Genomic DNA, 15,013 nt, shown 5'->3' on the forward strand with positions numbered 1-15,013 from the left:
GGGAGAATTTGAATGAGAAGAATGTGTTTGAAAATGAAGTTTGTGATTTGAAAAAGTAGTTGGCTTGCGAGAAGGCGACGTTGGATTTCAGTCGTGTTTAATTATGGCTGATTGCGGCATTTACGATTTAAATATGGTATATATGGCATCAACCACCTGTCAAAATATGGTTGCAAGCGGCATATGCCATTTTGAATCGCGTCAGCCAATCACATTCGAGAATGGCCTCCGTGGCGCTCTTGGTCGGGCCGTCGACGCCGACGACGTGCCGCGTCTCGTCCGTGCTGAACAAGGACCGTACGCTGTACGGCGCCCAGGTATTGTGTGTGGACATAGTGTCTATTACACTGTAGACACAATGCGTAGAACATGTTTGACGGCGTCGACGATACCTGCTGGAACTCGGGGCAAGGCCACGGCCAGCAAGTGTGCCTTCTCTTCCACCGGTACCCAGAAGCAATGCCTCGACGGGCCCCTTCTCATAGATAACATTCGCTAGCGCCGTGCATGTGAAGCGCGTGGAGCTCATGTTTCAAGGCGGCTTTGTGGGCGAAGATGCTAAAGTGCTCATAGCAACGCAGGCGACGCCCGAGCTGCACGTCGCAACCGAGTGTCATTTCAACGACAGCAACGAGCTGCAGACATTGGAGCTGAACTGCACAGACGTGACGCAGCTGCGACTGCAGTTTGATCGGAGCTCAGACTTTTATGGCCGTGTCCTTCTCTACCATTGCCGCGTCTTGGGCCACGAAACTCTGTAATATGATGCTATATATGCTGTATTCATCAAACACTGTACGCTTGCAAGCCGCGACAAGGGATCCAAAACCGCAGCCTGTCTATTTTGGTGATCAATGACCGAGCTGGCGACGCCCGACACGAGCGCGATCGTCGTGTTCAACGAGCTGAGCGCCAGCTGCCTCCCCAAGAAGGACCCACCCCCGCGCAAGCACCGGCGCCTTCTATTTATGGTTGCCGGTATGGCGTTTGTCCTTGTCTGCGTTGTCGTTGCAGCAGTGCTGACGCAACAAGCGTCGGCGGCTGCGTCCAACCCAGGAAATCTACCGTCGACGACGAGCAATGTACCGAGCTGCGCAATACGTGGGTGGACTACTGAAGCTTCTATAGAGCGAGGCGACGCCAGACGTCACCAGGACAGCACTGACGTCACCACCTGCCACCTCCGTTTCGGCGACAACGCCACCCGCGTTGACAGAGACCAATGGTACACCTCCCAATGCTTCTCAAGCGCCAGATCTGACGCCGCCCCCGCCAGCGTCGACCATGTCCCCCTCAAGCAGTACAGTAAATGTCATTATGCCTCGTGACGTGAAGATGCGTAGTCATGCCTCTTCGGGCGTACCACGACTCTGGCTTTGCGTGGCGGGATCCCAACAACTGGAGCGGTGACGCGGGCGCGTCGATCGACTTTGCCCTAAGCGCATTTGACGGCACGAAAATCTCCGTCTCGACCTTTGGCAAACCGTATGCGGCGTCGCCCGTGCTTCGCACGATCCGCGGCTGGTCGGGCGAAAAGGTCTTGTACATTGAGTGGACGACGTACGCGCAGTCCAACACCAACATTTGGCTCTTGCCAACATTGCTCACGCACCAATTTGGGGATCCGCGCTGGCCACATTGTGGCGAATATGACATTTTTGAAATGTTCAATGGCGGCAAACCTGCGGGCACGAAAAACTACTTCAACTATGGCTATTTTGGCCAATCGACGACGCACATTGCGTCCCTTGAGTGCTTTGCCCCCGAGTACATTGCGTCCCCGATGGTATCGATATTCCATAGACATTCAAATGCGACGTTTGTGGTTAGGTGTCGTCGAGCGCCGCCCAGTACGAGATCGAATTGGGCGTCTCGACGACCATGGCCGTCATCTTTGGCTCCGACGACCGCGGACAATACCTCCAGCAGATCCAGAACCCGGTGTTGCTGCCTGGACCCAACGCAACCTTCGACATCTCGCTCAGCGACGGTGTCATTGGCGCGCGCATCTACAACGATGCCAACCACTACTGGGGGGTCCCCCCCGTCGGGGGCTGTGCCGCGGGCTTTGATCCCGCGACCGGGTACCCTTTCTTTGGCGAGTTTCGACTCGTGCTCCAAGAACAGTATTTGGGCTACTTTGACGTCACGAACTTTCTCGTACTGCAAAAGCGCACGTAGCTCTTTGTCCCGTAATATGTTATTTCTTTTCGTAAATTGCTCGTTATTTCCTCACCGGCAGAAAGCAGGAGAACTGCAAATCAACGCCGCCACATAGAAAGGACAAACGACCGTCGTATGCGCCGATGAACGTACGACGGGCACGAATTAACCCCTATTTTTAGGCCATTTTCCAATGATTGCGTCGACACGGACGGCGCCCACGACGGACATGCGACCTTCCGGAGGCAGCAAACCCCGCCCCAAGACAGCGCACTGTGCGCTCAAGGCGGTGCTGCCAACGTACACCCGACCAGCGCCCCCCTCGCTACCAACGCCGCTGTGTAAAGGCCAACGCCACACGCCGCAACTCCCAGTCTGCGCGCCGTCGCCCAAGAGCGAGTTCCGTAAACCGATCATAGTCGTCAGTAAGCATGCAATCGAGATGTCGATTCCGCGCCCCAAGAACGGCGAAGACCCCCAGACGCCGGACCGATCCCGGATCCAGCGGCTCGCCAAGCACACACCCGGCCAAACGATCTTCCACGCGGACATTGACTTTGACGGCCTCCGTCCGCTGATCGACATTGCGTATTGGTCGAGCTTTCCTGACGTTCGGCGCGACGCGGCGGCTGCTTTCTGCACGCTGAGCAAAAATGGTGAATTTTCTACGTATTTTTCCAATGATTTTCATGATTTTTGCGTTGGTGTAGCGGCCAACCTGGAAGTGATGGCCCAAGCCGGTGCGCTCGGCGCTGCGCTTTCACTCATTGCCAACACAAAAGCTACGATGGACCTCGCCATCTTGCGCGATGCCACCGACACGCTCGCCGAGCTCGTACAATTAATCACATATTCTTCTCGGTGAATCATCCAACCGTCTCTGTATGTAGGTGCAGCTACCGAGCATGCAGCACAAGCTGCTCTCAGCTCCCACAGGAATCTCGACAGTGTTTTCAATTCTCCGCATCGCCGACGTACGCGTCAAGCGTGCGGCGCTCAAGCTTGTTGCCCATCTGTTGGAAGTACCCGACGCATCGGCCCAGCTCGTGGCCCACGGCGGCTTTCTCACGCTGCTGCATTTTGTGCAAGCGCTCACGTGTCGCAGAGATCGGCAGCTCAAGCGCACGGCGGCAAGTCTGCTCTTGCGGCTCGCAACGCCAGAAGACAACAAGGCCAAAATCGCCGAAGACGACGCAATCCCACAGCTCTGCGCGCTCTTCCAGGACCCGTACCTCGAGGTCGATGCGGGCTTTCGAAAAGCGCTCCTGGACTGCATTTTGGCACTTAGCACCGAGCGACACGCGGCCCGACGGCTCTTGGAATGCCGCATCGTGCCGGCGCTGCTCTTTATCCTCACAACGGCGAGGAACCTCGAGCTCTCGCTGGTGGTGCTCTCAGTCCTCGAACAGTTCAGCGCCGACCCCCGCTTGGCGCTGCCCCTTCTGCAGCACGACGTGATCCCGACACTCGTGACGGTCGGGTTTGCAACCGACGAGTCGAACGCACTGTATCGGCCGGGCATGAGCAAGGCGCTAAGTATTCTTCTTCAGCTGTTAAAGCGGGAGGAAGCTCACGCCGTCGCGACGGATGTCGGGATCGTCGACCGCATCTCACAGTACAAGCTTTTCCTAGCCCCCGAGCGAAGCGTGCGCGACCACAGCATTGGCATTCTTGTGCTACTTGCCAAGCGGATGCCCTTGCCCAAGCGGCCGTATAACCCGCAGGATCGTGAGGGCAGTCAGGCGTGTCATCTGGAGCTGATTGCCAGGGGGTATCTCCACTGCGCCTTTGCGATCCTCAGTCGCCCAACGCCGGGGCCCAAGGATGCGTGGCGGGAGGGCGACGACGAAATGATCCATGCCAAGGTGCTCTTACTGCAAGCGCTGTCGCACCTCTCGGAGAGCGACAATGTGCGGCTTTTGCTCTGTAAACCGCCAGTTTTGGAAGCGATCCTCGCCATCGCGCGCCACAAGCTCGTGCTCGCAAGCTGCGCAAAGCTGCTGGCGGACCTCGCGACCAAACCCGACAACGTACCCAAGCTACTGGAGCCCCGACTGCAGCTCTTTCTACTGAAGTGTATTGCCCCGTCGTGCCGTGACGACGACGTTCGGTACACGGATCGAAACTCGAGAAAGGCTTCATTCTTATCTTTCAATTTTGGTCGATTAGCTATGAAGGCGCGCGGGCTTTTGCGGCGCTCTCGCTATTGGAGCAAGCCAAGGAGCACTTGGTCGCAACGGGTGTTGTGAGCTTTCTCCAGCGACTCGCCAAGCACGTGCGCTGTGAGATTCCACTGCTGCGAAGCACGGCGCTGCTCGCCCAAGCAACCGTTGAGCGCCTCAAGCACGACGCGGCGGCGCTGCGTATTCAGAGCGTCATGCGCAACTGGCGCGCCAAGCACGCCGCCGCCGGTGTCAAAGAGGCGGCAGCGACCGCGTTGCAGTCGCCACGGCGCCGGCGCTTCCAGCAACTGGCGCTGCGGGCGACGCGCCTTGTGGCGGCCGAGCACGAAACGCAGGCGAGCATCCAGCATCGTTTTCTGGCCAAGTCGACGTCGTCGTACCGTTGAACCAGTTGTCGACTCAAGAATGCAGGGCCACGTACGGATTCGGCCTGTTCCAAAGCGCTGTGGCGCGCGATCAAGGCTGAGGCAGCGGTATCTGTCGGGATAGATGGATAAATAGATAGCAAATACTAGTACTGCGTATGCGTTGATCACCAGGAAAGGACATGCCTGGCTCCCCACACCTCATGGGCACTGTGACGTGAGTCCTACCGAACACGGACCGGACCCGCGGTTGAATTTGCCTGCGATGAGTGCATCCAGGATACACCTCGGTGCCATGGCTGACAGATCGCGGGCATCTTGGCTGGGCAACTTGGTCGCTTGCTCAGATGGGTGCGAATAGCCAGAGACGTGGCGGCCAACCATTGCGCACCCACTCGCATCGGACCTGACGAAAGCAGCGCGCCAGCGCTCGCGATGACAAAGCCTACTTGAGATAGATAGATCACTCGTCGCATAGGTGCATCCATCGCGTGCAAACGCGACGACCGATCCCACTCGGTGGACTAAAAACACGCCTCTTTAGCCGTCGCCTGCGCGGCGCCAACACGCGCGCAAGGTCATCGCACGTGCCCCACCTTTGCTTCAACTCGTATATCTTTTGTCCCACGTACTGTCGCGGAGTGTCTGCGGCCTGTCGTCGCCTCAGGCTCGACGCCGCCATGTAGTGTCTTTGCAACGAATGGCTTCCGGCGGGCGGGGCATAGCATTACAAGCTCGTGTCCTCGGGCGCTTCGGTGACGTGCGACGATGCGGATTTCTGCGTTGGCCCACTCTGCAAAAAAGCGCGTTGGGTGTCAAATAATCGCCAAGGCGATCTTGGCTTCATTTTGACAGTTGCCGCCTGCCATGGAAGCCCCGCTGGTCAAGACCGGGCTCTCGACCGTCGACTCGACGGACGCACAAGCCATGGGCGTCAAGACGTTCGGGCCCGTGCTCACGGTCGCGATGGCGCTCAACTATATGATTGGCACGGGCTGCTTCGGGCTGCCGTACGCCTTTTCGATTGCCGGCATTGGGCTCACGTCGCTCTTTGTCATTGTCGGCTACATGGGCGCGCTCGTGACGCAAAACTACACGCTCGAGGCAATGGCCCGCGCGGACGGCGTCGCGACGGCGGCGCCCGGTGCGCTGCCGCTGAACCGCCTCACGTTCAACAAGTACGGCTTCTCGCGCATCGGCGAGATTTTCGATGGCAAGCGCGGGTACGTGACGGTGCAGTCGGTGCTCGTCTGCTACTGCCTCGGGTCGCTCTGGTCGTATGCGAGCATCTTTGCGTCGTCGACCGCGTCCGTCTTCTACACGTACGTCCTCGACGACGTCTGCGATGTGTACGCACCGCACACGACCCTCGGATGCATGGAAGCGTACTACATTTGCATGTTCCTCTTCACCGTCATGACCATCACGCTCGTGCTCATGGACCTTGGCGACCAAGCGGTTATCCAAAAATTCTTGTCCGCCTACCGCATCCTTGCGTTTGGCATCATGTTTGTCACGATGGCCTTCAAGCTCAGCGTCGACGGTGCGAGCGCGGTTGCGGACCGCCTTGCCGCGCGCGAGCACTGGGCGTTCAACCTGCGCAATTTTGGTGCTGGCTTTGGCCCGACGCTGCTGGCGCTCAACTGCCAGTACAACATGCCCGACTTGCTCCAGCCGGTCGAGTTCTCCAAGAAGGGCCTCGTGCGCCGCATCACGTACACGTCGATTTCGATCTCGGCGTTCTGCTACTTCCTGCTCGGTTTCCTCGGCTCGATCGCATTTGATTCGGTCAACCCGCTCGCCACGTTGATGTGGACCGACTTTTCCGGCTGTGGCAACGGCTGGTCGGTGTGCGAGTCGGGTCGCCCGACGTGGTACGGCTCGGTCATCCACATTATTGTCGTCATGTTTCCTGTCATGAACGTCGCGTCGTCGTTCCCGATGATTGGGCTCACGGTTGCCGGCAACATTCTGCCGTCGCTGCCGAAAGCCATCACGGCACCGCTTGGCCCGCGCCGGACCCAGGACTTTTCGCGCGTCCTTGCGGTCACGCCACCGCTCTTGCTTGCAGCGATCTTCAAGAAGCTCGACGCGATCTTTACGTATGCCGGGATCCTCGGCTTCGCCATTGGTCTCATCATCCCCGCTTGGTTCCAAGTCGTGAGCGTCAAGTACTGTCGCCGCGTCTACGGCAACACTGAGGCCGAGAAGACGCCGTTTACGGTCCCCGTCTTAAGCTCGCTTGCGTTCTCCACCGGGTTTCTGTATGCGATGTTTGTGGTCACGTTTGTCGCTGTCGTGTCGCTTTTTGCTTGATTTTGGAGAATTGATTCGATTATGACTCGTGGAATCCCTGCAGAAATGCCAGATGCCAAGAGTTCTGAGCTAAATATCGTGCTAGGTCGATGCGGCTGGCTATAAGTACTGAGCTGTCTACAAGATCTATAAGGTTGGCGGAATAAGATTGGAGCTAAGCTTATGCAAGGTCTAAGACGTTGGAACGCCGTGATGCTGGCATGCAACTCGTATTGATACGAGCTTGCGTTTGGGATCGCAAAGCAGCTTCGTGTTGGTCACTGGTGTCGCTCTACGTCAATGAAAACGTGCTGGATGATTGGCTACATTTCTGCGGGCAAACTCGACAACTTGAGAGCTGTCATGTCGCGTGACCAGCCACTTGATACTCCATCTTTCGGCTGAACATCACGCAATTTTGAATTACCGACGGCGTGATCGTCTAGATGGGCAATGTGGCGAGTCGAGCTTCGGTCCTTCGAGAGCGGGCGGCGGATGCGAGGTTGGCACACGACACGTAAGCTCAAGACAATATATTGTAGACTGGTATGCAGAGAAAAACCTGGGCCACTGATCGAGCAGCAGCTGAGCGAGGCGAGACGGGGCGTGTAAAACGAAGGACGTGGACTTGAACTGGGGTTGATACTTGGTTGATATCATGAGTCAATATTGACCCATGTTGATATGCAGCGTATCCGGCGTGGTTAACCGCCACAGCAATGGCCTTTGATGGTAGGTACAATCTCGCGCTCTGCCCGTCACGCGGCCGTACCTTCTGATCGCGTTTGGTGGGGGACGTCGGGTGCGTCCTCTTACGAAGCAATGAAGTGTGGTGGACCCCGAGCTAGGCGCTGACGACCTGCTTTTCGACGACCGCACTATCGCCGAGATCAACGTCTACGAAGGCCACTTTGGTGCGGCCGACTCGCAGCTGTCGCATCGCTGTCGTGCCCAGAATGACAAGCGCAGAGACCAAGGGAATTCACTTCGGGCTGAAGTGGTCTCCTGCTGGATGGTGTGTACCGTTGACAACCGCGTCTCTACGCGCCAAGTCGCACCTTCTCGGGGCTTCGAAGGGGCAAGCGATGAGCTCGACCTGTCGACGGCGACACAACACGCATTCGAGCCAAGTATGAATGTATCAATCAAAGGAAAAATTATTCCGTCGGAATCAAGAGACTCGTTTCTGTCTTGCGACTGTAACCAACAACACTACATTACTTGTTATGCACATGACATTTGTCGTAGCTACCACCAAACATCTTCATCGTCGCTACTTGCTCCCGAAGAAGGCGACAATATATCTACATGCCGTACGCGCTCCTGAAGGAGGAAGACCTCGAGTCGTGGACTGCGTTGGACGGACACCAGGCAGGCTGAGAGACCTCGCGGGCCCCCCGAGATGTCGAGATGCAAGAGCCGTGGCAGTTGGAGTGCGGCGACAACGATGGCTGTCGCCTCGGCCAAATTCAAACGGCTGGCGTCCATCGAGAAGTGCGTCAAGCGGGCGAAGGCAAGAGCGTCGACCACCAAGCTACCGCGTCCATCGAGGTCGGCCAAGGTCACGTCTCGCGAGTGCGGGCTTGTCGGTTCGCTCTTGAAGAGACGTAGACGGCGCAAATGACGTGGCAGCGGCTGCGACAAGAACGCTGGCACAAGATCCTTGTCGTAGTCGAGCTCAAGTTCCCGCAGCGTATTGCAGTTGCGTAGTGCTGTCGCGAGTACTGTGGCGTCGGTAGCACTGACGTTGACATCGGACAAGTGCAAGCGCGTCGCTGGTCGCGTCGACAGCCATTGAGTAAGGCACTTGACGCCATCGGAGGTCGCTAACAAGCTACCACCGATGAGGCGCAGGTCCACGACGTGCGACTGGAGCAGCATCTGCCACACGGCCGGCGCGAGTGACGTGGGAAAGGCATCATCGTGAAAGACGTACAGAGGCGGATTCATCTGGAGCGTGTACTTGAGCTGCGAGGTAATGACGCTGACAGCCCGCAGAGCTGGCGCCGACATCAATGCTTCAGCCAAGCTGGAGATGTCGAGCGCCGTCGCATTGGTCTGTAGATGCAACGTGCAGCTCGTCCATATACCTCTCGCAATGTTGATAGTCGCCGGCGCCATCCATCCGACAGCCGCACCGTCCTGGACATGCGGGTGCTCACGGCGCAAGGCGTCGATGGACTCGTTGCGCTGAAAATACGTGTCGATGTCAAAGATAGTCACCTCATTGCACATAACGTTGTACTGTACGACGGGCCAGAGGTCGTTGGGCCGCACAAACCAGTCGTCGACAAGGGCGAGGAAGCTCTGCCATGAGCCATCGAGGTCCGCGGGGTTGATGGCCTCGAGCAGCCTGCGCAGCGTGACGCCACTGGCGACGAAGCCAGCGATCGCGCGCACCAGCTCGGGCGTCGAGGCGACGGTCATCGCGCTGCGGCTCATGTGTGTGGCCGGCTTCCAGCGGCAAGCTGCTGCCGGGTTGTCAAAGGCGGTGGGTTGCGTTGTTTTAGTCCTTTCCGGATGGTTTCCAGCCAGAATCTACAGTCGTGTCCGGATGACTCTACGTATCCGGATAATCAAATGCACACCAATCTGCCACGTAAACGTACAAGCAAGTGCCAACGAGTGGCATATCATTGCATCAACTAGCCTTCCAATATACGCTGTATTTGTACCCACTTACAGTGTATTTTTTCACTTGGTCGCCTCGCACCCAGTCCAGTTGTCCGCTTGACAGTACGCTTATTGCGTGTCGCTCAATCAAGACGCTGCGAGTCAGCGCTACATGCCATTCAACGTCCGCACGTGACTTCAAGTTAAACTGATTGGGTGGAAGCGGACCGTCATGCAAACGACCGCGTCCGGTCAGCGACTTTGGCGGGAACCTTGACGATGACAATGTGTCTACAATGGACGGTGACGACTTTTGGACGGCACCAGAGCTTTTCAAGGCAAGACAATCTCTGTCGCAACATATCTTGATGGACTCGGTTTGCTTTTCACCTTTGTCAAAACACTGTATAACCACCCGCGCAAGAATACTACTCGCCGCCTCATGCGAATTGTGGCTAGCAACTTGCGCCCGACTGTACCAAAGCGCGTCCTCGATGGTACCACCAATTCGCACTGGATTGCATGCACCGCCCGACGGCTTCACACGTCGTCGCAACACTGCATGCGGCGATCGAAGACTTTACTTGAGCTTGAATCAAGGAGCTCGGTCGCGATCGTGCCAAGGCTCTAGCAATCACGCGCTAGCTCACTGCATGCATATCTTTTGGTTTACGAAGTTGAACACGCTGGACGTCACACGCTGCATCAACGCTCGTATTGCTGGTTTCAACGATAACATGCAGAGTTGTAGCGAAGTTGTAAGTTGAAGGAGTCGTCCTTCGCCATCCGTTTCGCAGATCATTGACGGGTCATCCGTGCACACGTCATGCATATCAAATGGCCGTGCCGCGGCCCAATCCCGCGCCGATGTACCCAGTGAGTAGGGTTCTGACATGTGCGGGTACACCATACGGTCCCTGATCATTCAGACCGTGCATTTCCTCTTAACCGCTGTAATCTCTAGTTCGCACTCTCTCGACCTTGCAGCGGACTTGTAGGACTATGGTCGATAACCATTTGGAAATGCAGCTCAAACGATGAAATATATTGCACTGTCTGCGCTATCCTGCACATTTTTGTTGGCGCTACGCGGAGTGTTGCGCTCGTTGTACAAGATCACTTCCGATCACAATCGAATACCTACCAATGTGAGACAACTCGTCCCAAGTTGGACTTCGTCTGTCCGCCAAGTGTCTGCGTCTGGCTCGAGTGCCCATTTTGCATTTCACACCAGTACTCATATGCAGCGCGCTTCCGACGTGGCTCTTCGCTACTCGACTGCGTCGATCGACAAGCTCAATACTGAAGCGTACGTCGGCGTGGCCACCCCGAAAATTGACTTGGAAGGCGGTGCACTCCGCGCCGGCGGGCCGCCCGTCTACACGAGTCGAGAGGTGCTTGCCCTCCTCTTCCAGTATGGCTGCGCTGGCATTCTCTTGGGCGGCTTCAGTAGCATCAGTTACCCGCTCTTCACGGGCTACTTCCATATGACCGGTGCGCAGTCCAACTCGGTTCGGACGCTTATGGGCCTTGGCTGGACGTGCAAGGTCTTCTTCGGCCTCCTCACCGACTGCGTTCCGATCTGCGGCTACCGTCGCAAGTCGTGGATCATCATCGGGTGGCTCTGCTGCCTTGCAGTCATGCTTGGCATCGCTTGCATGGACCTCGGGCGTCCGTACTACGGGGACCCAGCGCTTCTGGACATTCCGCCCGAGAATCTCACGGCCGCCGACCTCGCCCAAATCAACGAGTCGGCGCCGACGACGGGGGGCACGCTCGCGATCCTGATCGGCCTTGCGACTGCGTTCTACGTTGTGACCGACTCGGCCGCCGACGGGCTCGTCACGAGTACGCGCAGCGCGAGCCCGCGTCGGTGCGCGGACGCATTCAGTCGCTGGCGTACGCCGTGCGGACGGGCTTTTGCACGATCTCGATGGTGATTGTGGGCGTGTGCATGAACTCGCCGCGGTTTGCCGGCAGCTTTGACTGGGACTTTGGCGTCAACACGATCTTCATCGTCTTTTGCGCGCCGTGCGTGCTCATGCCGCCCGTGGCTTTCTTTTTCATTCACGACACCAAGATGCCGCCGTTCGACCTGCGGTCGTACCTCCAGCAGACTTGGGCGACGATCCAGCGGCGGGTGACGTGGCAGCTCGTCCTCTTCATCTTCTTCTCGCAGCTCCTCGGCGGCTACAGCCTTACGACGACCGCGGGCCCGTACGTCATGATGGTGTGGGCCAACGTCAAGAACCTCCAGAGCCAAATCCAGGCCATGGCGTATGCTGGTGTCCTCAGTATTGTCGTCGCGATCATTGGCAAGTACGGCACGCACTGGAACTGGCGCGTTGTCGTCGTCTCGACCACGCTCTCGGTGGTCGTTATTGACTCGATCGTGCAATTCTGCACCATCTTCAACGTGTGGCGGTCGCCCTATTTCTACTTGGGCGCGCCGCTCGTCGAGTCGGTGCCCCTCGGTATTCAGTACATTGTCACGACATTTTTGATCGCCGAAGTCGCCGGCGTTGGCAACGAAGGCATGATGGTCGGCCTCTTCATGACGACGTTCAACCTCCCGAGCACGGTCGGCCCGGTGCTTGCCAACATGCTCTACGCGTCCTTTGAGGTGGATGCGACTTCGATCAGCGCGGATTCGATGGCCACCCGATACCAAGTCGCGTACTCGTACGTGATTTACTACGCAGCAATGCTATTGTCGTGCGTTACGGTCGTGCTGCTGCCACCCCAAAAGGCCGAGTTGCACCAGCTCCAGCGCGACGCAGGGTCGTACCCGAAGGTTGCGATCGCCGTGTGCATTTTCATTGTCGTCATGTTTGTTGTTGCCGTCACGGGCAGCGTCCTCTCAATGTTTCCGTCGACGTCGTGCCTCTTGCTCGCGGGCGGGTCGGGCTGCGAGTAGATAGATATCACTCTAACACTAAGACTAAAGAAAGAGCTAAAGAAATAGCGTTTTCGTTTGTAATTTACGGTGGATGCCGCTGCTCTTATCTACATCGTACTAGTAGTCCATGGGTCGCATGCCTCGGACGTCTTTGACACCTGTGTGAGGTATGTCTTTGAGTTCTCAAGCTCTTAGCTGCTCTTAGACTACTCATGTGTGATGTCGCTGTGAGCAAAACTGGTAAATCCGGTTACCAATTGCGTAACCGGATGACCACCATCGACAACGATAGACTTGCCACGGATCGTGAGCACGACCCGTGGCAGCCAGCTGTATCAGCCAGATCGCTTGTAAGTGTTGGTGGCGTTGCCGCGCCCCTTCGTTGCGTCCAAGTCCGCCCAGCCACTCTACGTTTCTTGCTATCGCAATCATGACTTCGGCCCAAAGCGCGGTGGTCATTGCCTCAAAACCCGAGCTACTGCGCACCATTGTTAGCTTTATTGCATGCGGGACCACACTGCACGCGCTGCTTGACGCGTGCGACCGGAAGGACCTCGATGCCACGTGGCGGAGCTTTCTACGCCTCGTCGCCGAGTGGTCGTTGCCGCCTACTGACCTCTGGCCGGTTCTACAGTACGATGCCATGCGCCACGAGCTTGGCCACCGCGTCTGGACAGACTCTGACACCCAAAGCCTCTGGGGGAGCGACATCGACACGTACTTTCGCTGCAACAAGACCATCGACGCCATGCGCAGAGTCCACAAAAACGTGGTCGACGGTATCTCTGTCGGGTGGATGGCGCCAGCCACAATCAACATCGCGCGAGGCGTTTGGACGAGCTGCACGCTGTATCTGCAGGCCAAGGCCACGGCGCTCGACATCGCTCGCCTTGCTGCCGCGTTGGCGTCGGCGTCGGCTCTGCGCGCGGTGAGTGTCATCGCGCCTCAGGTGCGATATACGATCGAGACCAACCCGCCGATGCACGTCTTTGGCGACGTTCTCTTCCCGCCGTCGCTCGAGCCGGCCGTGTGGCGGGCGCTGCTCCAGTCGCACGTCGTGGACCTGCGCCTCGTCGGTGGCAGCTTCTTAGCGACCTCCGATGGCGTCAAGCGCCTTATTCAATGGCTCTCGACGCGACCAGTGATGCGTTTGCACTTGTCCGATGTCCACGTCAGTGCTATCGACGCCGCGGCACTCGCGACAGCACTGCGCAACTGCACAACGCTGCGGGAACTTGAGCTCGGGTATGACAAGGATCTTGTGCCAGCGTTCTTGTCGCAGCCGCTGCCACGTCATTTACGCCGTCTACGTCTTTTCAAGAGCGAACCGACAAGCCCGCACTCGCGGGACATAACCATGGCCGACCTCGATGGACGCGGCAGCTTGGTCGTCGACGCTGTTGCCTTCGCCCACTTGACGCACTTTTCAATGGACGCGAGCAATCTCGACGCGACAGATATTGTTTTGATTTCAACCGCTGCGCTCAAGCTCCCACGGCTCTCGCATCTCAACATCTCGAAGACACCGCGTGGGTTCTCTGCCACCGCCTCGCTGAACAAGTCCGAACATGCTGCACGGCTCGACGTCTATCGAATCGAAGAGCGACCCCTGTTCATAGCAATGGACATGTTTGATGGGATAAGCGATTACTAATGAGGTGTAATGTACGTTGGTCTAATGTACATATTGGCCAAACGCCTGATGCGGTCACAGAGCAATCAAACCTTATGGTCACCATGATATTTTGGGAATGCGTGCAAAAGTATCAAGTCCAAGTCCGAAAATATCACCGCATAGTTTCAACCATGGACGTCCTCAATGTAGCATTTGAGAATACGACGTTCCAGTACGATGGAGATGACCGTCCACTCAACAAAGACCCTCACGACCACGGCTCTCGGCGATTCCATCTCGCGCCCGTACGCGGCAGCGACACACCTCGACCCCGCGGTCAACGGCCCGCTAGACGCTACCGCGTCGCTGCTCAACTATTGCCTCCACGATTACGCTTAACGTCTTCGAGACGGACCCAAATGGCCGCGCCGATGCGCCGATTGGCCACGGCGAGGTGCGATTTAGCGGTGCAGCAGTTCGCGATAGATACGTTCAATGACGGTAGTGTGTTTGGTGGCGATTGTGACTACTAGTTACATGTACGAGTCGCAATCTCATGCATAAAACTTAAACTACAGTAGTGTTGACACAGGTTCTTTGGGTCCCTCTACAACTGAGCCTGCAACATGGCCACCACCGTGGCGGCTGTCGGACGAGTAGATGCATCTTGGGCCATGCACTCGAGCGCCAGCTGCTTGTACCACGGCGGGCACGACGCACTCAGCGACGGACGGAGTTGTCCCATCGCAATCTGCATCACACGTTGAGCGAGGACACCAGGTGCACCGCTGTAAGGCTCTTGACGGGTCTCAAGCTGCGTCAAAAGGACGCCGAGAGCGTAAACTTCCGATTCCTTCGACGTACGTTGGCCGCAGATCAC

The 15,013-nt window shown here is 57.3% G+C and overlaps 7 protein-coding genes across 7 annotated transcripts; 6 read left to right on the forward strand and 1 right to left on the reverse strand.

Moving 5' to 3' along the window:
• Nucleotides 1–221: 221 nt before the first annotated feature.
• SDRG_00047 (hypothetical protein) lies at nt 222–804 on the forward strand (the record flags this gene model as incomplete). The annotated part of the gene is made up of 3 exons (XM_008605509.1): nt 222–317; nt 367–446; nt 500–804. 3 exons carry the CDS (start codon nt 222–224, stop codon nt 759–761), a joined length of 438 nt encoding a protein of 145 aa, XP_008603731.1. The 3' UTR covers nt 762–804.
• A 541-nt stretch (nt 805–1,345) lies between these two features.
• On the forward strand, nt 1,346–2,181 carry SDRG_00048 (hypothetical protein; the record flags this gene model as incomplete). The annotated part of the gene is made up of 2 exons (XM_008605510.1): nt 1,346–1,786; nt 1,831–2,181. The coding sequence occupies 2 exons, from the start codon at nt 1,346–1,348 to the stop codon at nt 2,179–2,181; spliced, it is 792 nt and encodes a 263-aa protein (XP_008603732.1).
• Nucleotides 2,182–2,356: 175 nt separating this feature from the next.
• On the forward strand, nt 2,357–4,879 carry SDRG_00049 (hypothetical protein; the record flags this gene model as incomplete). Its single annotated transcript, XM_008605511.1, has 4 exons — nt 2,357–2,819; nt 2,874–2,998; nt 3,054–4,273; nt 4,333–4,879. The coding sequence occupies 4 exons, from the start codon at nt 2,357–2,359 to the stop codon at nt 4,730–4,732; spliced, it is 2,208 nt and encodes a 735-aa protein (XP_008603733.1). The 3' UTR covers nt 4,733–4,879.
• Nucleotides 4,880–5,502: 623 nt separating this feature from the next.
• Nucleotides 5,503–7,192, forward strand: SDRG_00050 (hypothetical protein). Its single transcript, XM_008605512.1, has one exon. It carries the CDS (start codon nt 5,579–5,581, stop codon nt 7,025–7,027), a length of 1,449 nt encoding a protein of 482 aa, XP_008603734.1. The 5' UTR covers nt 5,503–5,578; the 3' UTR covers nt 7,028–7,192.
• A 1,078-nt stretch (nt 7,193–8,270) lies between these two features.
• On the reverse strand, nt 8,271–9,508 carry SDRG_00051 (hypothetical protein; the record flags this gene model as incomplete). Its single annotated transcript, XM_008605513.1, has 2 exons — nt 8,324–9,508; nt 8,271–8,279 (listed from the first exon to the last, which is right to left on the reverse strand). Exons 1-2 carry the CDS (start codon nt 9,446–9,448, stop codon nt 8,271–8,273), a joined length of 1,134 nt encoding a protein of 377 aa, XP_008603735.1. The 5' UTR covers nt 9,449–9,508.
• Nucleotides 9,509–10,860: 1,352 nt separating this feature from the next.
• Nucleotides 10,861–12,536, forward strand: SDRG_00052 (hypothetical protein; the record flags this gene model as incomplete). Its single annotated transcript, XM_008605514.1, has 2 exons — nt 10,861–11,433; nt 11,478–12,536. The coding sequence occupies 2 exons, from the start codon at nt 10,861–10,863 to the stop codon at nt 12,534–12,536; spliced, it is 1,632 nt and encodes a 543-aa protein (XP_008603736.1).
• Nucleotides 12,537–12,948: 412 nt separating this feature from the next.
• Nucleotides 12,949–14,532, forward strand: SDRG_00053 (hypothetical protein; the record flags this gene model as incomplete). The annotated part of the gene is made up of 2 exons (XM_008605515.1): nt 12,949–14,078; nt 14,367–14,532. 2 exons carry the CDS (start codon nt 12,949–12,951, stop codon nt 14,530–14,532), a joined length of 1,296 nt encoding a protein of 431 aa, XP_008603737.1.
• Nucleotides 14,533–15,013: the final 481 nt, after the last annotated feature.

The sequence above is a fragment of the Saprolegnia diclina genome, assembly GCF_000281045.1.
Source record: "Saprolegnia diclina VS20 unplaced genomic scaffold supercont1.1, whole genome shotgun sequence".
NCBI lineage: Eukaryota > Oomycota > Saprolegniomycetes > Saprolegniales > Saprolegniaceae > Saprolegnia > Saprolegnia diclina.

Bases quoted from the DNA above. Each gene is read 5' to 3' on its own strand.
- SDRG_00050 (XM_008605512.1), top strand. From the start codon at position 5,579: ATGGAAGCCCCGCTGGTCAAGACCGGGCTCTCGACCGTCGACTCGACG.